Here is a 22,795-nt window from a genome sequence, read left to right as displayed (position 1 = left end):
TAAAAAAAAAAAAAAAAAAAAAGAGTAAAACGAAATGTCTATGAGTGCATATTACATCTAGGCAAACACTTGACTGCAGTATTTTTTTTTCTATTTCTCGCAAGTTTATAGTCAATGACACTATTGTCCATCAAAGATAGGTCAGATTATCTAATGCCAATCAGAGAAAAGGCGACCATCGATCTAGGGAGGAGGATGCAATTGTTCATTCACTGTGATGAAAGAGTGGAGCCAAGAGAGGTATGGTTGTAAGAAGATTTGTCTGACAACTGAAGTTGACACACAGCTTCTCCCGTTCTAAGGTGGATGTCTAGGGGGTCCGTGCTCAGGTGAGAATACCTACTACACCAGCGGGATATGCTGACGTGAGTTAGAAGTCAGGAGACCCATCGGTCGGGCTGGGTATATCACTGTGAGAATGGTTCACATGCTGCGGTTTTGAAAAACTAAGACTTTTTGTGACACAGTGATTGACCTACAGCTTTTTTTGCCAGGATTAAAGAAAAGCGTGTCAGAAAAACACACCAAGGCCACAATATGTGAGCCCAGCCTTTGAAATTGAAGGCAGGCAAAGTGTAGACCTGACACTGCAGACCGTAAGGGTATGCTCACATTAACGCTTTCAGGTCTGTGTGTGCAATGTCCTGTGTACAGACAGCAAACAAACCATGTAAGCCAATGCGTTAATGCACATAGGAGATTTTCCACAGATCACAATATGCACTAATGTGGCCGATTTTTGGGCAAGACAAGTGCATATAAATGGTAGGCAGCTCCTGCAGCCATCCACTATACAGTGATGCACATGGAGCCTGTCACGTCCGCCAATTTTGCTGACTTTCAGGCAAGCACTAAACTTATACTACACATGAGGGGAACAGGGGCACAGCTATAAAGTTTTGGAGGAATGCATTAATAAGCTGAATATTTTCTTTCAGGACTCAATGAGTTCTTGTCTCAATATAGCAATTACCAGCTTTTGCTTTTTGAGAATGTACCGAGCTCCTCGCTATTATCTGCAGAGCGGTGATTATAGGCCAAAGATTTCCCTTTATAAGAGGTCTCGGGGGCAATAGTCACATCATGGTAATTGCCTCTGGTCCAAGCCACAGAGACCAATTTTGTTTTACTTTTCTGTTAAAATGCTAACATTACATGGAGTTGTTTTACAGAAAATATGCAGAGTATACATGATAAGACAAAAACAGAGGTAAACCTTACGAACCACGTGAAATCCAATATGGGGAGCCCTTATCTTCACATGTGATTTGGAAAATGAAAAATCATGCGTAAGAAGTGTAAACTGAACAGACTTGGTTGCATGAACCCTAAATGGGACATGGCATGTCTTCTAAAGATGTCCAAATAAGTGACTCTATACAATGAGACTGATGTCAAGATGAGCACAAACATGCAGATTAAGGCTGGGTTCAGACAGCCATATTTTGCGGTTCGTACATGGACCACAATGCCCAGAATGACCACCGGTCTCCTGACTCAATCTTGCCAGCTTCGTATACTCCTAAGAGGCTATATATTTCAGGTCAGGAGACTTGTGGCCAGTCTGTGCATCACTGTCCGAGAACGGGATACAAAGTACAGATGTATGGAACCGGTCTTAAAATCATGCCGTTCAAGTGAACACAGAACAGTGAGTTTGAGTGCACTTGTGTTAATGGAGACACAACAGATGAGCATCACAGACAGCCTGATCTTAGTATACATACCGGCAGGGTGCTGCGATTTATGCTCATAAATCTAACTGCAATTAGTACAGGTTTCTGGATTGAAAAAGGAGATGAAAGGAGAGCAGAAGGTTAGAAGTAGGAGAGAAGCCTAAAAGATGGTGAGCAGAAAGGGCGAGTCTGGGTGTGTTAGTTGTGATTACGCTGTCCCCAATTTTCCCAGCGGAGCCCAAATTTTCTTACCATAGACCTGCGAATTAGGGACAGACGACTCTTGGCTTTGTTCTCTGCAAACTCTAGACTGTTGATATCCTTTAGACGAGCTTTGTATTTATTCATCTGTTCCATAACAATCAGCTCCACACAGCTATACAAGGATAAACAGAAAGAGAAATGGGACAGGTTAAGGATCAGTATTAAAGAAGCAGTCCCATGAAACCTTTTATGTCCTATACCGTTGTGAGTGTCTACGTAATGTGGTCCAAGTGCATTAATATAAGGTGAGTGCCATCTTTTCCAGTTTCCAGCACAGCTCCATTCCTCTTTTTAGTTATGTGACTGCAATTTCGGTTCTCCAAATCACATTGGTGTTTATGTGAGCTGGAAGTCACTTTTACAATGCAAATCTATAGAGGGGCAGAATGAGACCCCATAGACTTACACTGAAAAAGCCACTTCTGGCTCACTCACAAACACCAATATTATCCGGTGAGTCGGAAATGCAGTCACGTGGGTGAAGAAGACCAGAACGGACTGTAAACCAGGTAAGATGGCGATCGGTGAGCATATTAATGCACTTACACTACATTACACACACATTTAGACAGGTTTAGGGCATAAACAGTCTTACTTTACACAGGATAACTGGTGGGGATATGTACTTATGCTATTTGAAGCTGGAATAAGTGTAAATAATTAGTTTACTACACCTAACGTGTGTGAAATAAAATCTTTGGATTAAGTAAAACAGCACTAGTTAGGCCTCATTCAGACGTCCGTGTTTAACACAGGTTGAAAAAGAATCCATTATAGTCTATGTGGTTATTCATATGTCTGGGATTCTTTTCAGATCTCGTATTTGCAAAACAAGAAAATAAATGATAGAGGCAAGAATCAAAATCACCAATACAAGTCTAAGGGTCTGTAAAAGCTAAAAGTTACAGACAGTATACAGATGCCATCCATGTGCAATTCATGCGCTCTTCATTTTTAGAAAAGCAAAGCCTCTCCTGCCCAGTATAACGCTAACTACTGATGGTAAAAAGTGGCAAACTGGCCAAACTCTGGTGAAAATGTGATCCAGCTCACTGATGATAATCTGTCCCATTTTTTCACGTGCAAGAATTAAATGACGTCTGAATGAGACCTTAATTTGGTTGAGCAGAGACATTTTTATTGATCGCAAGGATAATGACACTGCAGGGCTAAAGGAAATAATCTGATGGGTCTTACGCTGTGGTCTTTCCAATGTCCTGTACGCTCTGCAATGGATCTGTAGTGTCCGGACAACGGAGAATACATGGGGCAAACACAATTGCAAGCGCATTGGCAGACATGCGATTCGTTTCTTCCTGCTGGGCGATCCTAAAACATCCCAAACCGACGTAAAAACATAATTATTGTCTGGTAGAGAGCACAGAACATTACATAGAGGCTAGCAAATAAGCATGGTGGCAACCTGACAAGGTGAAAGATAAGTCTCTCCAGAGTGCTGAGATGCGTCCGAGACAACTGGTCGATCACTGAATACACTCCCCGCACGGTCTCCTTTCTCTCACCAAGACCTGTAAGATAAAAAACAGGGATTTTTGTGTACTCACCGTAAAATCCTTTTCTCCGAGCCAATCATTGGGGGACACAGAACCATGGGTGTTATGCTGCTGCCACTAGGAGGACACTAAGTAATACAGAAAGAATAGCTCCTTCCCTGCAGTATACACCCTCCTGCTGGCTCCAAGTGAACCAGTTCGGTAACAAAGCAGTAGGAGCTTAACATTTAACCAGGATGAACTATGTCAAAACCAAGCAAACACAGAAAACAAAAAAGTCGTTAGGCTAACAGGGTGGGTGCTGTGTCCCCCAATGACTGGCTCGGAGAAAAGGATTTTACGGTGAGTACACAAAAATCCCTGTTTCTCCTATGCCTCATTGGGGGACACAGGACCATGGGACGTCCTAAAGCAGTCCCTGGGTGGGGAACAATCAACTGTAATTGCTCCCACAGATTACAGATGCGGCACAGCCGCCTGCAAAATTCATCTGCCGACGGTCGCATCTGCCAAGGCCTGAGAATGAATATGGTAATGTTTTGTAAACGTATGCAGACTGGACCAGGTCGCAGCTCTGCAAACTTGTGCTGCCGAAGCTTGGTGCCGGATGGCCCAAGACGCACCCACTGACCGAGTGGAATGAGCCTTAATCCCTGCTGGGACAGGATGACCTCTGACTCGGTAGGACTCCTGAAGAGCTGAACGAATCCATTTGGCTATTGTCGCCTTGGAAGCGGGAAACCCCTTCCTTGGCTCTTCCGGGAGCACAAACAGGGCATCCGACCTGCGAAAGGACGCCGTCCGTGAGACGCATCTCTTGAGAGCTCTTACTAAATCCAGTGTGTGGAGGGCCTTCTCGATGCGATGTACTGGTGCCGGACAGAGACGGTAAGACAATCTCTTGATTGAGATGAAAGGATGAGACAACTTTTGGCAAAAAGGACGGGGATGTTCTCAAAACCACCTTATCCTGATGAAAATTCAGGAACGGAACTTGACAAGACAGAGCCGCCAGCTCTGAGACTCGTCTAATGGACGTGACCGCAACCAGGAAGGCAACCTTCCATGAAAGAAAGGACAGGGAAACCTTCTGTATAGGTTCGAAAGGAGCTTCTTGCAAGACTCCAAGGACCAGATTAAGGTCCCATGGTTCCAACGGCATCTTATAGGGCGGCACCCTGTGGGAGACTCCCTGAATGAACGTCTTCACTTGTAATCTGTTGGCAATCCTGCATTGGAACAGAACGGACAGGGATGAAATCTGCCCCTTGAGAGAACTAAGGGCAAGACCCAAGTCCAAACCCGTTTGTAAAAATTAAAGGATGGAAGGAATAGAAAATTCAAGAGGAGAACGTCCCCGGTTGTTGTACCAGGAAAAGAAGGTTTTCCAAGTGCGATGATAAATGCGCATAGACGTAGGCTTACTAGCGCTGATCATGGTAGGGATGACTTCCGGAGAAACCTGCCTGGGTTAGAACCCAGGAGTCAACGGCCACGCCATCAAACACAGGGCCTCGGAGTTCTGGTGGTAAATGGGGCACTGTGATAGCAGGTCTGCGCGATTCGGTAATCGCCAGGGAACATCGGCGACTAGTTGAACTAGTTCCGTGTACCACGCCCGGCACGGCCAATCTGGCGCAATCAGGATTACCGATACTCCCTCCGCTCTGATCTTCTTGATGACTCTCGGCAGTAAGGGGAGCGGGGGAAATATGTACGGAAGCCGAAAATGATGCCACAGGAGTATGAGTGCATCTGCTCCGATTGCTGCTGGATCGTGGGACCGAGCTATGAAGTCGGGAACCTTTGAATTTAGCCGTGAGGCCATCACATCCACGTCCGGAGTTCCCTAACGACAGCATATCTGGTGGAAGATCTCCGGATGGAGAGACCTTGACAATCTGCCTCCCAATTGTCCACTCCCGGGATGTGAACCGCAGAAATCATTGAGCGGTTTTCCTCGGCCCAACAGAGAATGTAGCCTACCTCGTTCATGGCTGCCATGCTGCAGGTTCCCCTTTGTCAGTTGATGTATGCCACTGCAGTGGCATTGTCGGACTGAATCCTGATGGGACGACCCGCCAGGAAGGGATGGAATTGGAGAAGAGCTAACCTGATTGCTCGAATTTCCAAGATGTTGATCGGAAGGCGTGATTCCTGAAGTGACCAGTGGTCCTGAGCAGTGTGATGTAAGAACACCGCTCCCCAGCCTAGAAGACTGGCATCTGTTGTCACAACTAGCCAATGTACTGGAAGAAAAGACTTCCCTTGATTCAGGGAGGACTTTAATGTCCACCACCTGAGAGACTGTCTCACTCGGTGGGGAAGGAAGAACCGACGGTTGAGGGAGAACGGGTTCCTGTCCCAAACAGCCAGGAGGGCATGCTGTAAGGGACGGAGGTGTAATTGGGCAAATGGAACCGCCTCCAAGGCTGCTACCATCCTGCCAAGGACTCTCATACTGAAGCGCAGAGAGTGAGTGCGAGGTTGAGAGAGCTTCTGAGCTCCCCGCTGTAAGGCTGAGATCTTTTCCGGGGGAAGAAGCACCAACCCCTGGGACGAGTCCAGTATCATTCCTAGAAAGGAAATTCGCTGAGCTGGTACTGGGGAAGATTTTTTGAAGTTTATCTTCCAACCCAGGCGAGAAAGAGAATCTATTGTGATGTTCACAGCCTCCTTGCAGGTGCGGAAAGAGGGGCCTTTGATGAGGATATAGTCTAGATACGGTAGCACCACCACGCCTCGGGTGTGAAGGATGGCCACGGCTGCCGCCATGACCTTGGTGAATACCCTGGGAGCGGTGGCGAGGCCGAAGGGCAAAGCAACGAATTGGAAGTGTTGTTCCTGAACTGCGAAGCGAAGTAACCTCTGGTGAGAAGGGAAAATTGGAATGTGGAGGTATGCGTCCTGGATGTCTATAGACGCCAGGAACTCGACTTTTTCCATGGAGGCGATGACAGAACGAAGCGAATCCATTCGGAACCGTCGTAACCTGACAGACTTGTTCAGCAGTTTTAGGTCCAGTATGGGCCGAACTGTACCGTCCTTCTTTGGAACAATGAACAGGTTTGAATAAAAACCTTGAAACCTTTCGCTTTGAGGGACTGGGATAATAACCCCGTCTTCTTTTAGAGAGCTTATGGCCTGGAAGAACTCTGATGCCTTTGCCCTGGGAGTAGAAGACAAGAAAAAGCGATTTGGTGGAAGAGAGGAGAATTCTATCTTGTATCCGGAGGACACTAGGTCGCGGACAAATTCGTCGTGAACGACCGAGAGCCACGCGTCGATGAAGGAAAGCAGGCGGCCGCCTACTTTGAGTGTGTCCCCCCGGATACCACAGGGAGTCATTGTGTGGGAGATCTGCCCGGTCTGGACCCCTGGATCCTGACTGCCTAGGCCTGCCTCTCCATGAAGGGGAAGGTTTGTAAGAGGTTTGGGGGCCTCTATCCCTACGTTGTGTCCGGCCGGGTCCAGAAGATGTGGAAGTAGAGGACCAATTTGAGTTGGAACGAAAAAATCAGGACCGAGCTTGCTGTTGCTGGTTCCGAAAGGGTCTCTGTTGTGGGAGAAATGTACTCTTCCCTCCAGTGGCGTCGGAAATTAATTGATCGAGTTTTTCAACAAAAAGGCGACCGCTCTGATATGGTAAAGAAGTCAATGACTTTTTGGAAGCAGAATCCGCACGCCAGTCCCTGAGCCATAAGGACCTCTGAATGGTGATGGCGTTTGCTGCTGCTTGAGAAGCGCAGTCAGCGGCATCCAGAGATGCGGCACTAGAAAATCCCAAGCTCTGGCTATCTGAGTAGCAAGGTCTGCTACCTCGGGGGAAGATTGGTATCCAGAACAGCTGAAGACAAGACCACAGCCCAATAGGTCATAGCCTTAGCCACCCACGTAGCGGCAAAAGATTGAAAGAGTGCGGCTGCTGAGGCTTCAAAAGCTGAACGAGCCATATTGTCGATATGACGATCGGTAGGGTTTTTAATCGAGGCGCCCTCTGAAGAGGATAAAATAGATTTAGTAGCTAGGCGCGATACCGGAGGATCTACCGGAGGAGACTGTGACCAATCTTTTCTTAGATCAGGAGCAAAGGGATATTTTGACTCCATGGGCTTTTCCCTGTGAAGCGTTTATCTGGACGGATCCTATGATATTCAACGATTTCCTTAAATTCGGAATGATTGGCGAACACTCTGTGAGCTCACTTGGTCCTCTTAAAGGACACGGCATGAACTGTTTTAGATAAAGGTTTCTCATCTAGCTTCAGGGCCTTGTTTACTGACTAAATGAGAGAGTCGAGAGTCTCCTGATCGTGGTGAAATTCCTGATCTAGGGATGTGTCAGAATCGTCCTCTGAGCCAGGTTCTCTACTAGCCCCAAGGGAGGGGGAGCGAGAAAAGGAACTCTCAGAACCCGATTCCCGATGATGGTCTGGGGACAAGGCATGAGTCCTTTTCCTGGAACAGCGAGAGTTCCTTGGTAAGGTACAACCCCTAGTGTACAAGGGGTTCTGATCAACGGAAGCGTTGTCCGTAAGCGTGCCCTGGTTAGAGGAAGGGTCTCGGAACGAGTGTAACGCTTTGGCCAGCGATGCCATAGACCGGGTAAGGGAGGTAGCCCACTCAGGGGGATTAGGCTCACTGGGTTCGGTATCAGCAACAGGTGGTCCCTGAGCAGTCACCGGTTCACAAGCTGAGCATAGCGCAGTATTGTGACCCCGGGGTAGAGATACCTTACAAGAGGAACAAACAGCAAAAAACACAGTATGGGTTTTCCCAGACTGTTTGTTAGGCTTTGATTGAGACATAGTGTAGCCTTGAGAAGAGCCCTTAACTAGCAGGGGAAGGGTTAAGCTATGTTTCTGCAGCTTACCCAGGTCCTGTGTCTTGAGTCACCGGGGGAGGTCCACAATGAGTCCATCGAAATCACTAATCCCTGAAGCTGTGATTCAGAACGCTGGAGCAGCGCTGAAGCATCAGCCCTGTGGGTGTCCAAAGATGGCTGCCGAGATCAGGAAGAGAAGGCGCTTATCGCAGAATGAGAAGCGCCAGAGAGAGTGGGTGGCGGTAACCACCGGTGGGTGGAGCCAACGTTCCGGCCTGGACGAGAGAAAAGAGGGGGACTAAATTTTAAGCTTGCGGTTGTGGCCTGGCGCGCCGCGGCTGCTATTTGTGCGGACCGACATGACCCACGCACCCGGGCTTTAAGGTATATGCGGACCTCCCTTATCCCAGGAACCAGGACCTCCCAGCGCCTCGGCCCCGCAGGTGTACTCACGGTAGATGCAGGGGGTCGGTGCTCAATCCACCGTCGCTATAGTCAGGGAGGGGGTGGAGAGCTTCTGCCGCCTTCCATCATCTGCTATAACAGTGGTGATGCAGTGGGGGGCTGCACGGACGCCATAAACATCATGTCCGGCTATGCACATGGCTCCAGGAGAGGTAGATGGAGGGCTACTCCGTGTGGTCGCCTGCTATGGAGGGGGGAGATCGGAAGACGAAGGAACCGTCGCCCGTAAAGTGAGCTCAGGGCTGGCATCCAACGGTGCAGGAAAGGGTACGGGGAGAGACGCTCCGCGTTCTTGCCTGTCGATGGTTCGGGGGAGATCGGAACCTAGAAAGGATCCGTCGCCCCCATTCACTCTGTTAAGGGAAAAATAGAATAAAAATAAAAACAGTGGGGTCTGAAACCAGACCCAAGTGCCTCCTACAGACACTAAGCAAGGACTGGTTCACTTGGAGCCAGCAGGAGGGTGTATACTGCAGGGGAGGAGCTATTCTTTCTGTATTACTTAGTATCCTCCTAGTGGCAGCAGCATAACACCCATGGTCCTGTGTCCCCCAATGAGGCGTAGGAGAAAGTCAAATTGAACAATAGTACTGCATCTATGAAGGTATTGTAAACCAATTTCTAGACAACAGGTGCTGCAAAAGATTTAGAAATTAAATGTAAACCTCCACTATAAATGGCAACAAGCAAGTTGTGATTAAAGGGAATCTGTCTCCAGGTGTTTGACACCTAATCAGAGATTAGAATAATGAAGAGACGGAGATCCTGATTCCAGTGATGTGTCACTTAATGGGCTGCTTGCTGCTGTTCTGATAAAATCACTTTTCTAGCATGAAACTAAACTAAAGGACTAGTGAACCTGCTGCAATGTAATCCTCCATATTCAATGAGCTCTGTATGACCCCACCCACATAACAGATTAGCAGATTTCTGCCTATGCACAGTGTACGATTCCAGCAGTGTCGGTACTGCAGCTGCTCTCCCTCCCGATATCAGATTAGTCCAAAAAAGGGGAGCGTAAAGTAGCCAGTGATGGGCTGTAAGGATCGCGTGCATAATATGGGAGCCCCAGGTGGGCCAGTGGCGACACTGCTGGAATGGCGCTGGCACTGGAGGGGAATATATGTGATATTATTCCACTTGGTCGGAAACATGGTGATTGGGAAGGGATTATCCAAGTAGTGGCCAAGAAGTAAGATGAAATTAAAAAGTGACTAAAAGAGAGGCACAGGGCACAATATGTGACCAGTAGGAATAGGCGATTTATCATACAGACCCCCATAAATGTCTGCCATTACTTACCCATAGATCTGAGAAACTCTTCATAGAGTTCAAATGTCATCAGAGGATTGGGAAGTTCCCTCAACCATTGCTTGAAGACGCTGGCGATGACATGGATATTGTAATCATCCAGATTTACACTTTCAATTTCTGCAAGACAGGAAAATCACAAGGAAAAAGTTATATTTTAAGCAAAGCATCTGGGCAGTAAAACAGCAAAGAAAGAAGTATAACCGCATCACCCCCGGGCACCAATGATTTTACCATAACAACCACGGCTGTTAAAGGCACATGACAGCTAACTAAATCATAACTTGTGTGGAGAAAGATGGAGGCTCAGCGTCGGAGCCCGCATCAAACTCAGGCTCACGACATAAGATGGAAACATATGTCATATGTCGTGAAGGGGATAATATACTCCCACATAAACATAAGCAAAACATGATCGTGTAATGCCCACTGAGTAGTGATGAGCGAGTGTACTCGTTGCTCGGGTTTTCCAGAGCACGCTTGGGTGGTCTCCGAGTATTTGTGACTGCTCGGAGATTTAGTTTTCGTTACTGCATCTGCATGATTTGCAGCTACTAGACAGCTTGATTACATGTGGGGATTCCCTAGCAACCAGGCAACCCCCACATGTACTCAGGCTGGCAACAACATTACAATAGGTTACGCTCTTAAAGGGAACCTTACATGCTGTACATGCAGTCCAGTCTGTGAGCATGATATAAATAAGGATTAGCTGAGCAGAATTATCTATAGGTTTGTTGTAAATGATTCAGTATAACTTGTATTGTATTCATTGAAATCCCTGGTAATTGCATATGATTGCAGTGGGTGGTCCTAAACAGTGATTGACAGCTCTCTCTGCATGCACAGGCATACAGGGAAGACTGTCAATCACTGAGTAGGACCACCCACTGCAATCATACGCAATTACCAGGGATATCAGTGAGTAATATACAGGTTGTACTGAGACTTTTACCACAAAAATGATTATCAATCTGATCAGCTCCTCCTGCTCTATAACATCCCGCCTGCAGATCAAATACTATTTTCAACAGGTTCCCTTTAACATAATTCTTTTTTTTATTTTTAAATCACATAGTTTTTATTAAAGCATATGACATGCAAGTAACACCGTCTGATACATTTTCCAGACAGGTACAATGAATACAAAACCGATGAATACATTTTCATTTTACGTTAACAGCGCTCTTACCCCATCAACAACCCCCCCTCCCCCCAATCCCCTGCCCTTTGTGCAATAAAACCATCTGAAAACATCACCTCTTGAAAAGTGATACCAAGCTTTACAAAAGCACACCTGTACATGTAGAAGTCCCTCCAGAAGCAACTACACGACACCTATTCTATTCAGCAATAACTCAGCAGACGCCACGCCTGGGTAATCCATCCATCCGCCCCAGACATTTTCACATTTTGCATTCGACCTCTCTTGATGTAAATATTCCTTTCCATAAGGACAATAAAATGTACTTTGTTAAATTCCTTTTTACCTGGTGGTCTTTCATCCAACCAATGCATCGCAATAATCTTCCTCGCAGCATACAACAATCTTGCAATAGCCAACCTACCACATTCATCCATACAACCCAGGAGGCAAGTCAGCTGGTTACGCACCACATTTATCCCCGTCACCTCTTGAATCAAGTTAAGCACCTTCACCCAAAAGAGTTGGAGCGAGCACACGACCACATCATATGTAACAAATCAGCACCTTCCTCACTGCACCTTGGGCATTTTGAGTCACCTCTCAGTCCTGCCTTCATCATCCATGCCGGGGTCCTGTACACCCTATACACCAGGTATAACTGTGATACCCTCTTAGCCTCACTCAGGGAAGCCCTGGGGATGTATTGTAGTATGGACTCCCACTGGGACTCTGACAAGGGACCCACGTCCGCCACCCATTTTTCCCTTATCCTTAAAGGGTGCTTCAATAAAAAGGTATCCATCAGACCCCTATACATCAAAGTAATAAACCCCTTCGTACTCCTAAGAGGCCCTATAAGATTCAACAAGCCATCGGACTGCAGAATCACGCGCCACACCTCATTTTGACTATTTAGGGCATGTCTCAACTGCAGGTACTGAAAGAACATCTTCTGACTTAAAGGAGACTCATTCGTAAATGTTTAAAATGTTTTAATAACATCCCCATCAAACAACTGAGATACGAACCAAATACCAATGCACCTCCACTGACTGAACCCGCGCAATCTCATAAACTCTGCCAACCTAGGATCAAACCAAATTGGAATTTTCTCGTAAATTCCGTTACTCCCCTCCACTGCTTAATTTTCTGCCAGACTTTCCCCATCATAACTATTGTTGGGAATTTTGGGGGGTTAATTCTGAATCTACCTACTTCCAGACTAGCTAACAATGATCCCTTCCCCACCGCGTATTCAATGATTATCCCCGCTGAATAACTTTGTTCTGGTTCTCCCCAACCTACCATATGCTGGCATTGGGATTCTGTATAGTAGATCCATGGATTAGGGACCGCCAGACCACCCACATCCTTTGTCCTTTGCAGATGTTCTAATTTAATGCGTGCCCGTCCACCCTTCCAAATTAAATCCCTAAAAAAAGTATTGATCCTATAAAATTTACTCTGAGGCAACCACACTGGGGCATTATGCAATATATAGAGGAGCTGAGGCATAAGTATAATTTTGATCAGATTGACTATACCTGAGACCAATAGAAATAGCTTCTTCCAGGCCCCAATCTTCTGCTGAAACTTCCCAAGCAAGGAAGTCAGGTTGAGTGTTGTGAATTTGCTTTTTGCTCCCTCTAGTGGTTACTAGTTTTTTGACTCTGGTTTTTCTGTCATTCCTTTTATCCGCACCTGGGTCGTTAGTTAGGGGTGTTGCTATATAAGCTCCCTGGACCTTCAGTTCAATGCCTGGCAACGTAGTTATCAGAGCTAGTCTGCTGTGCTCTTGTCTACTGATCCTGGTTCCAGTTATATCAGCTAAGTCTGCCTTTTGCTTTTTGCTATTTGTTTTGGTTTTGTATTTTTGTCCAGCTTGTTCCAAATCTATATCCTGACCTTTGCTGGAAGCTCTAGGGGGGCTGGTGTTCTCCCCCCGGACCGTTAGACGGTTCGGGGGTTCTTGAATTTCCAGTGTGGATTTTGATAGGGTTTTTGTTGACCATATAAGTTACCTTTCTTTATTCTGCTATCAGTAAGCGGGCCTCTCTGTGCTAAACCTGGTTCATTTCTGTGTTTGTCATTTCCTCTTACCTCACCGTCATTATTTGTGGGGGGCTTCTATCCAGCTTTGGGGTCCCCTTCTCTGGAGGCAAGAAAGGTCTTTGTTTTCCTCTACTAGGGGTAGCTAGATTCTCCGGCTGGCGCGTGTCATCTAGAATCAACGTAGGAATGATCCCCGGCTACTTCTAGTGTTGGCGTTAGGAGTAGATATATGGTCAACCCAGTTACCACTGCCCTATGAGCTGGATTTTTGTATTCTGCAGACTTCCACGTTCCTCTGAGACCCTCGCCATTGGGGTCATAACAGTTTGCCAGGCCCGTATTAAATGTTTAATGCATTGCAGAAGAGGGATTATAAGAAAGAAGATTCTGAGTTTTTTTTTTCCTTCTTCCCCTTTACCTCAGAGTGGCTATGCTTGCTGCAGACATGAATGTCCAGACCTTGATTACAAGTGTGGACCAGCTGGCTACTCGTGTGCAGGGCATACAAGACTATGTTATCAGAAATCCTAGGTCAGAACCTAAAATACCGATTCCTGAACTGTTTTCCGGAGACAGGTTTAAGTTTAGGAATTTCGTGAATAATTGTAAATTGTTTTTGTCCCTGAGACCCTGTTCATCTGGAGATTCTGCTCAGCAAGTAAAAATTGTTATTTCGTTCTTACGGGGCGACCCTCAGGATTGGGCTTTTTCGCTGGCGCCAGGAGATCCGGCATTGGCTGATCTTGATGCGTTTTTTTTGGCGCTCGGTTTACTTTATGAGGAACCCAATCTTGAGATTCAGGCAGAAAAGGCCTTGCTGGCTATGTCTCAGGGGCAGGACGAGGCTGAAGTGTATTGCCAAAAATTTCGGAAATGGTCCGTGCTGACACATTGGAACGAGTGTGCACTGGCCGCTAATTTTAGAAATGGCCTTTCTGAAGCCATTAAGAATGTTATGGTGGGTTTTCCCATTCCCACAGGTCTGAATGATACTATGGCACTGGCTATTCAAATTGACCGGCGGTTGCGGGAGCGCAAAACCGCAAATTCCCTCATGGTGTTGTCTGAACAGACACCTAATTCGGTGCAATGTGATAGAAAAACCGCAAATTCCCTCATGGTGTTGTCTGAACAGACACCTGATTTAATGCAATGTGATAGAATCCTGACTAGAAATGAGCGGAAAATTCATAGACGCCGGAATGGCTTGTGCTACTACTGTGGTGATTCTACACATGTTATCTCAGCATGCTCTAAACGTATAGCTAAGGTTGTTAGTCCTGTCACCGTTGGTAATTTGCAACCTAAATTTATTCTGTCTGTAACTTTGATTTGCTCACTGTCATCTTATCCTGTCATGGCGTTTGTAGATTCAGGTGCTGCCCTGAGTCTCATGGATCTCTCATTTGCTAAGAGCTGTGGTTTTACTCTTGAACCATTAGAAAATCCTATTCCTCTTAGGGGTATTGATGCTACACCATTGGCAGCAAATAAACCGCAGTATTGGACACAGGTTACCATGTGCATGACTCCTGAACACCGCGAGGTGATACGTTTCCTGGTTTTACATAAAATGCATGATTTGGTTGTTTTAGGGCTGCCATGGTTACAGACCCATAATCCAGTCCTGGACTGGAAGGCTATGTCAGTCTCAAGTTGGGGCTGTCGTGGTATTCATGGGGATTCCCTGCCTGTGTCTATTGCTTCTTCTACGCCTTCGGAAGTTCCGGAGTATTTGTCTGATTATCAGGATGTCTTCAGTGAGTCTGAGTCCAGTGCACTGCCTCCTCATAGGGACTGTGACTGTGCTATAGATTTGATCCCAGGCAGTAAATTTCCTAAGGGAAGACTGTTTAATCTGTCGGTACCTGAACATACCGCTATGCGTTCATATATCAAGGAGTCTTTGGAGAAAGGACATATTCGTCCGTCTTCTTCCCCTCTTGGTGCGGGATTCTTTTTTGTGGCAAAAAAGGACGGATCTTTGAGACCTTGTATTGATTATCGGCTTTTAAATAAGATCACTGTCAAATTTCAGTATCCTTTACCGCTGTTGTCTGACTTGTTTGCCCGGATTAAGGGTGCCAAGTGGTTCACCAAGATAGACCTTCGTGGTGCGTACAACCTTGTGCGCATTAAGCAAGGTGATGAATGGAAAACCGCATTCAATACGCCCGAAGGTCATTTTGAGTACTTGGTGATGCCTTTTGGGCTCTCCAATGCGCCTTCAGTTTTTCAGTCCTTTATGCATGACATTTTCTGGAAGTATCTGGATAAATTTTTGATTGTTTATCTGGATGATATTTTGGTTTTTTCTGATAATTGGGATTCGCATGTGGAGCAGGTCAGGTTGGTCTTTAAAATTTTGCGTGAAAATTCTTTGTTTGTCAAGGGCTCAAAGTGTCTCTTTGGTGTACAGAAGGTTCCCTTTTTGGGGTTCATTTTTTCCCCTTCTGCTGTGGAGATGGACCCAGTCAAGGTCCGAGCTATTCTTGATTGGACTCAGCCCTCGTCAGTTAAGAGTCTTCAGAAGTTCTTGGGCTTCGCTAACTTCTACCGTCGTTTTATCGCTAATTTTTCTAGCATTGTGAAACCTTTGACGGATATGACCAAGAAGGGCTCCGATGTAGCTAACTGGGCTCCTGCTGCCGTGGAGGCTTTCCAGGAGTTGAAACGCCGGTTTACTTCGGCGCCTGTTTTGTGCCAGCCTGACGTCTCACTTCCCTTTCAGGTTGAGGTGGATGCTTCGGAGATTGGGGCCGGGGCCGTTTTGTCGCAGAGAGGCCCTGGTTGCTCTGTTATGAAACCTTGTGCCTTTTTCTCTAGGAAGTTTTCGCCTGCCGAGCGAAATTATGATGTGGGCAATCGGGAGTTGTTGGCCATGAAATGGGCATTTGAGGAGTGGCGTCATTGGCTCGAGGGTGCTAAGCATCGTGTGGTGGTCTTGACTGATCACAAAAATCTGATGTATCTCGAGTCTGCTAAACGCCTTAATCCTAGACAGGCCCGCTGGTCATTGTTTTTCTCCCGCTTTGATTTTGTTGTCTCGTATTTACCAGGTTCAAAGAATGTGAAGGCCGATGCTCTTTCTAGGAGCTTTGTGCCTGATGCTCCTGGAGTCGCTGATCCTGTTGGTATTCTTAAAGATGGAGTTATCTTGTCAGCTATTTCTCCGGATCTGCGACGTGTGTTGCAGAGATTTCAGGCTGATAGGCCTGAGTCTTGTCCACCTGACAGACTGTTTGTCCCGGATAAGTGGACCAGCAGAGTCATTTCCGAGGTTCATTCCTCGGTGTTGGCAGGTCACCCGGGAATTTTTGGCACCAGAGATCTGGTGGCCAGGTCCTTTTGGTGGCCTTCCTTGTCAAGGGATGTGCGGTCATTTGTGCAGTCCTGTGGGACTTGTGCTCGAGCTAAGCCTTGCTGTTCTCGTGCCAGCGGTTTGCTCTTGCCCTTGCCTGTCCCGAAGAGACCTTGGACACATATCTCCATGGATTTCATTTCTGATCTTCCGCTATCTCAGGGCATGTCCGTTATCTGGGTGATATGTGATCGCTTCTCCAAGATGGTCCATTTGGTTCCTTTGCCTAAGCTGCCTTCCTCTTCCGATCTGGTTCCTGTGTTTTTCCAGAACGTGGTTCGTTTGCACGGCATCCCTGAGAATATTGTGTCAGACAGAGGATCCCAGTTCGTTTCCAGGTTCTGGCGATCCTTTTGTAGTAGGATGGGCATTGATTTGTCGTTTTCGTCTGCTTTCCATCCTCAGACTAATGGACAGACGGAGCGAACCAATCAGACTTTGGAGGCTTATTTGAGGTGTTTTGTCTCTGCTGATCAGGACGATTGGGTTACTTTCTTGCCGTTGGCTGAGTTTGCCCTTAATAATCGGGCTAGTTCCGCCACCTTGGTTTCGCCTTTTTTCTGCAACTCTGGTTTCCATCCTCGCTTTTCTTCGGGTCATGTGGAGCCTTCTGACTGTCCTGGGGTGGATTCTGTGGTGGATAGGTTGCAGCAGATCTGGAATCATGTGGTGGACAACTTGAAGTTGTCACAGGAGAAGGCTCAGCGCTTTGCCAACCGCCGCCGCGGTGTGGGTCCCCGACTACGCGTTGGGGATTTGGTATGGCTTTCTTCCCGCTTTGTTCCTATGAAGGTCTCCTCTCCCAAATTTAAACCTCGTTTTATTGGGCCTTACAAGATATTGGAAATCCTTAATCCTGTATCTTTTCGTCTGGATCTTCCTGTGTCGTTTGCTATTCACAATGTATTTCATAGGTCCTTGTTGCGGCGGTACATTGTGCCTGTAGTTCCTTCTGCTGAGCCTCCTGCTCCGGTGTTGGTTGAGGGCGAGTTGGAGTACGTGGTGGAGAAGATCTTGGATTCTCGCCTCTCCAGGCGGAGGCTTCAGTACCTGGTCAAGTGGAAGGGCTATGGTCAGGAGGATAATTCCTGGGTGGTCGCCTCTGATGTTCATGCGGCCGATTTAGTTCGTGCCTTTCATGCCGCTCATCCTGATCGCCCTGGTGGTCGTGGTGAGGGTTCGGTGACCCCTCACTAAGGGGGGGGTACTGTTGTGAATTTGCTTTTTGCTCCCTCTAGTGGTTACTAGTTTTTTGACTCTGGTTTTTCTGTCATTCCTTTTATCCGCACCTGGGTCGTTAGTTAGGGGTGTTGCTATATAAGCTCCCTGGACCTTCAGTTCAATGCCTGGCAACGTAGTTATCAGAGCTAGTCTGCTGTGCTCTTGTCTACTGATCCTGGTTCCAGTTATATCAGCTAAGTCTGCCTTTTGCCTTTTGCTATTTGTTTTGGTTTTGTATTTTTGTCCAGCTTGTTCCAAATCTATATCCTGACCTTTGCTGGAAGCTCTAGGGGGGCTGGTGTTCTCCCCCCGGACCGTTAGACGGTTCGGGGGTTCTTGAATTTCCAGTGTGGATTTTGATAGGGTTTTTGTTGACCATATAAGTTACCTTTCTTTATTCTGCTATCAGTAAGCGGGCCTCTCTGTGCTAAACCTGGTTCATTTCTGTGTTTGTCATTTCCTCTTACCTCACCGTCATTATTTGTGGGGGGCTTCTATCCAGCTTTGGGGTCCCCTTCTCTGGAGGCAAGAAAGGTCTTTGTTTTCCTCTACTAGGGGTAGCTAGATTCTCCGGCTGGCGCGTGTCATCTAGAATCAACGTAGGAATGATCCCCGGCTACTTCTAGTGTTGGCGTTAGGAGTAGATATATGGTCAACCCAGTTACCACTGCCCTATGAGCTGGATTTTTGTATTCTGCAGACTTCCACGTTCCTCTGAGACCCTCGCCATTGGGGTCATAACAGTTGAGCCGCACATAGTCCTCTATTTTGTCTGAAACCACGATGCCCAGATATTTAAACTCATGTACCACCCTTAAGGGGATCCCAGGGTCAAGTGTCAGAGCAGCCGCCACGTCCATGGGCAACAACACAGACTTATCCCAGTTAATAAATAATCCCGAAAGAGCCCCAAATTTAGTAATGCTGTTCATAACTGCCCCCGAGACTCCTGCGCATCCTCTAAAAACAATAACACGTCGTCAGCATACAGGGCTATCTTTTCTTCATAGTTTCCATATCTAAATCCCTTTATGTCCCTATCCCTCCATATTGCCACCGCCAAAGGCTCAACAGCAACTGCAAACAGCAGGGGAGACAAAGGACACCCCTGCCGCGATCCCCTATACAAAGGGAAATCTCCCGACAAGGGCCCATTTACCTGTATCTTAGCTCTCGGAGACGCATACATCAGCTGCACCTATCTTATAAATCTCTCACCAAAACCCAGAGCCTTCAAGACCGCCCACAAATACCGCCACTCCACACTATCAAACGCCTTAGCGGCGTCTAAAGACACCACAACCCTCCGACCCATATTATTCGCCTTTACCTGCATATTAAGAAACAATCGTCTAAGGTTACATGCGGTAGAACATTTGGGCATAAATCCAGATTGGTCCTGATGTATTAGTATCGTTATCACCTTGTTAAGAAGATTAGCCAATATCTTGGCCAGTATTTTTACATCTTTAATTAATAACGAGATTGGGCGATAAGAAGCCGGATCCTTACCCTGTTTTGGCAACACTACAATTATTGCCTCATGTATGGACTGCGGCAACTCCCCCTCCACCAGACCAGCAGCATACACCTCCAACAAAGCAGGAAGCAGTACCTCTTTATATTTTCTATACACCTCCCCCGGATCCCATCCTCCCGTAGGGGCTTTATCATTAGGCATAGAGGCCAGTGCTGCGTCAAGCTCCTCCAAATTAAATGGCTCCTCAAGAAGTCCCCGATCGGCCGCTGAAAGTCTGGGGAGCTGTAACTCTGCCAAAAAAACATCCACCTCCTCCATCGTTGGCTGTACCCGTGATTTATAAAGATCCGAATAATTCTCAGTCATCACCTCCAAAATTGCAGTAAGATCCTTCCCATCCTTTCCCTTCAAAGCAACTATATGTGTGGAGTCTCTATGCGCTGCCACTATTCTAGAAAGGAGATGACCCGCCCTGTCCCCCTCCTCAAAGTATTTAGCAGTTTGAAACATTCTCCTATGTTCCGCCTTTTTCATTGCCATCTGACACACTCTATTCTGCGCTACCTTCAACCTTCCCTGTGCCTCTGGGGACTGATTGTTGATTAATGCCTCCTCCAACTCTCTTATCAACATCTGATCCTTCCTGCCCATTTCTACCTTGACTCGGGAAATCTCTTTAATGCAGAGCCCTCTGAAATAGGCCTTCATGGCCTCCCATACCATCAATACCGAAACCGACTCAGTATAATTTTAAAATATTCCCTAATGTCCCCCCCGTGTGTCCATCTAAATCAATAAGTTGTAGCCAGAACGGATTCTCCACATGCACCCCCTAGCAGGTACAGATCCCACTCCCTCAAGTATCACACTCATGGGGGAATGATCCGATATTGTTCTAGCCATATATGTTACCTCCCCAACAAGGCCCAACATCTGTGTATTGCCCAAGGACAGATCTATTCTTGACAAAAAAGCAAAGGAGGACGAAAAACATGAATATTTGTACACCCCGGGATGAGAAATCCTCCATAAAACATGCAGAGCAGTCTCCCTCAGGACAGCACCAAATGGTGTACAATTACCACCCGATTTCAACGGCTCTCGTCTCCCCCTATCACATTGTTAACATAATTCTTAATATTACATCATAAAATTGTACAGAATAGTAAAGTATTACAGCCAGGTCACATAACCAGAGACAGATCAGTAGAATGGATCCATTATTATGACATATTCAAGTGGCAAATACAAGAAAATTCGTATATACAGTATTCTTTCTACATCATCCGCCAGCCTCCTTTCTTTCATCCCATATCTGGCGTTATTTATTACGTAGTTCTCTGTATGCTGCCGTCGTGGCCCGCTACCTCCAATGGTTGGTCCAGGGCTGAATATAACAGATTAATAACAGTGAATGGCAAAAACCTCTCACCTGTGTCAAGGTTCTGTCTCAGTTCACGGATCTTATTATTGGAGCCCGGCTTCCGGTATATGCCCTCTGTATACAAGCCATGCATTTCAATGTAACTGATAAGTTTCTCCAACAGCACAGGGACTGTCCGATCTTCATTTGTGAGACGTGACAATTCCACCCCAAAGTGACGGTTCGAGAGCTCATGGTCATTCTAATATTAGTAAGGAAAAAAAGAGTGGTATGGGTCACCTAAGCTTCGATTTCAAATGTATTTCTTTCCTTTCCTTATAAATTTTTCTCTTATTTGCTGACCTCTTAGTACATGCCATATATGACAGGCAATTTGCTCTGCTGCTATTTTACAGTCTTCTTTTATATGGCTGCAAGCCACCTTGCCATTTACTAGATCCTATTACTGGTCTACCTATTGAGTATGTTGGGATTTTACAAATTTTTTATCAATTGAAAATGTTGGCTTATCAATACAACCTCTTTCTCTTAAAGCAGCCACATCGGCGGTCAGCACATTCCTGCCGGTCCATGAAATCCAGCTGGACAGGGAGAGCACCTACTAGACCATCTCAATGAACCCATGCCAGACAGGGAGAGCACCTACTGGTCCATCTCAATGAACTCCAGCTGGACAGTTAGAGCACCTACTAGACCATCTCAATGAACCCATGCCAGACAGTGAGAGCACCTACTGGTCCATCTCAATGAACCCATGCCAGACAGGGAGAGCGCCTACTGGTCCATCTCAATGAACCCATGCCAGACAGGGAGAGCACCTACTGGTCTATGTCAATGAATCCATGCCAGACAGGTAGCGCACCTACTGGTCCATGTCAATGAACCCTTGCTGGACAGGAAGAGCACCTACTGGTCCATCTAAATGAACCCATGAAAACAGCAAGACCACCTACTGGTCCATCTCAATGAACCAATGCTGGACAGGGAGAGCACCTACTGGTCCATGTCAATGAACCCATGCAGGACAGGGAAAGAGCCTACTGGTCCATTTCAATGAACCCATGCCGGACAGGGAGAGCACCTACTGGTCTATGTCAATGAATCCATGCCAGACAGGTAGCGCACCTACTGGTCCATGTCAATGAACCCTTGCTGGACAGGAAGAGCACCTACTGGTCCATATCAATGAACCCTTGAAGACAGCAAGACCACCTACTGGTCCATGTCAATGAACCCATGCTGCACAGGGAGACCACCTACTGGTCCATCTCAATGAACCCATGCAGGACAGGGAAAGTGCCTACTGGTCCATCTCAATGAACCCATGCTGGACAGGGAGAGCGCCTACTAGTCCATATCAATTAATCCATGCCAGACAGGTAGCGCACCTACTGGTCCATGTCAATGAACCCATGCTGGACAGGGAGAGCACCTACTGATCCATCTCAATGAACCTATGCTGGACAGGGAGAGCACCTACTGGTCCATCTCAATGAACCCATAATGGACAGGAAGAGCACCTACTGGTCCATATCAATGAACCCTTGCCTGAAAAGGAGAGCACTTACTGGTAGAAAAGGGTCATGAGTGGCTGAAATCATCCCTCCCAAATGGTCACAAAATATTTCATAAATTTGGTGTGTGCCATAATTTGTAAGTTTTTCTTTTTACATCAGAAAACTGATATAAGCCTAATGATAAAGGTCACCCGTGAGTTTCAAAAATCCTGTACATTACTACACTTCCATCATATCTTAGAGTGTAATTGTCATTTAATTTATTTTTCTCATGAATCAATAGTATACGTGAAAATAAAACTTTGCAATATACCTTATCAGAGAAATATAGGTTTTTATTGTTCTGGATTTATCTACCACTTGGTAATCTATATATTCAATGGTAAAATCTGTATTAAGTGAATATAGATTTTCACATTACTGAAATAGGAGATGGCACATACTGCTGGTAACACTATGGAGAGGGAAGTTGGAAGAAGAAGGAGCTGGAGGCAGACACAGACATTCTGCTGCAAATCACATTTATGATGTTTAAATAACTACATAGCATTTGATTGGATGGAATAAGAATTTGAGATG

The 22,795-nt window shown here is 46.4% G+C and overlaps 1 protein-coding gene across 6 annotated transcripts in view; it reads right to left on the bottom strand.

Moving 5' to 3' along the window:
* The window catches only part of MYO9A (myosin IXA), a 175,229-nt gene that overhangs the window by 5,522 nt on the left and 146,912 nt on the right, over nt 1–22,795 (bottom strand). For 5 of the 6 annotated variants that reach the window (XM_077264134.1, XM_077264138.1, XM_077264135.1 and 2 more), the window contains 6 exons: nt 20,748–20,940; nt 10,046–10,174; nt 3,364–3,469; nt 3,138–3,269; nt 1,929–2,052; nt 1,728–1,781 (listed from right to left, as the gene is read on the bottom strand). In XM_077264134.1, the coding sequence (XP_077120249.1) occupies nt 1,728–1,781; nt 1,929–2,052; nt 3,138–3,269; nt 3,364–3,469; nt 10,046–10,174; nt 20,748–20,940 (738 nt within the window). The remainder of the gene's footprint in view (nt 1–1,727; nt 1,782–1,928; nt 2,053–3,137; nt 3,270–3,363; nt 3,470–10,045; nt 10,175–20,747; nt 20,941–22,795) is intronic. The other variant, XM_077264136.1, reaches the window with a different exon arrangement.

This window comes from Ranitomeya variabilis, chromosome 5, assembly GCF_051348905.1.
Source record: "Ranitomeya variabilis isolate aRanVar5 chromosome 5, aRanVar5.hap1, whole genome shotgun sequence".
Taxonomy (NCBI): Eukaryota; Metazoa; Chordata; class Amphibia; order Anura; family Dendrobatidae; genus Ranitomeya; species Ranitomeya variabilis.
Note: the sequence above shows the minus strand (reverse complement) of the source record. Positions and strands in the feature narration are given on the sequence as shown.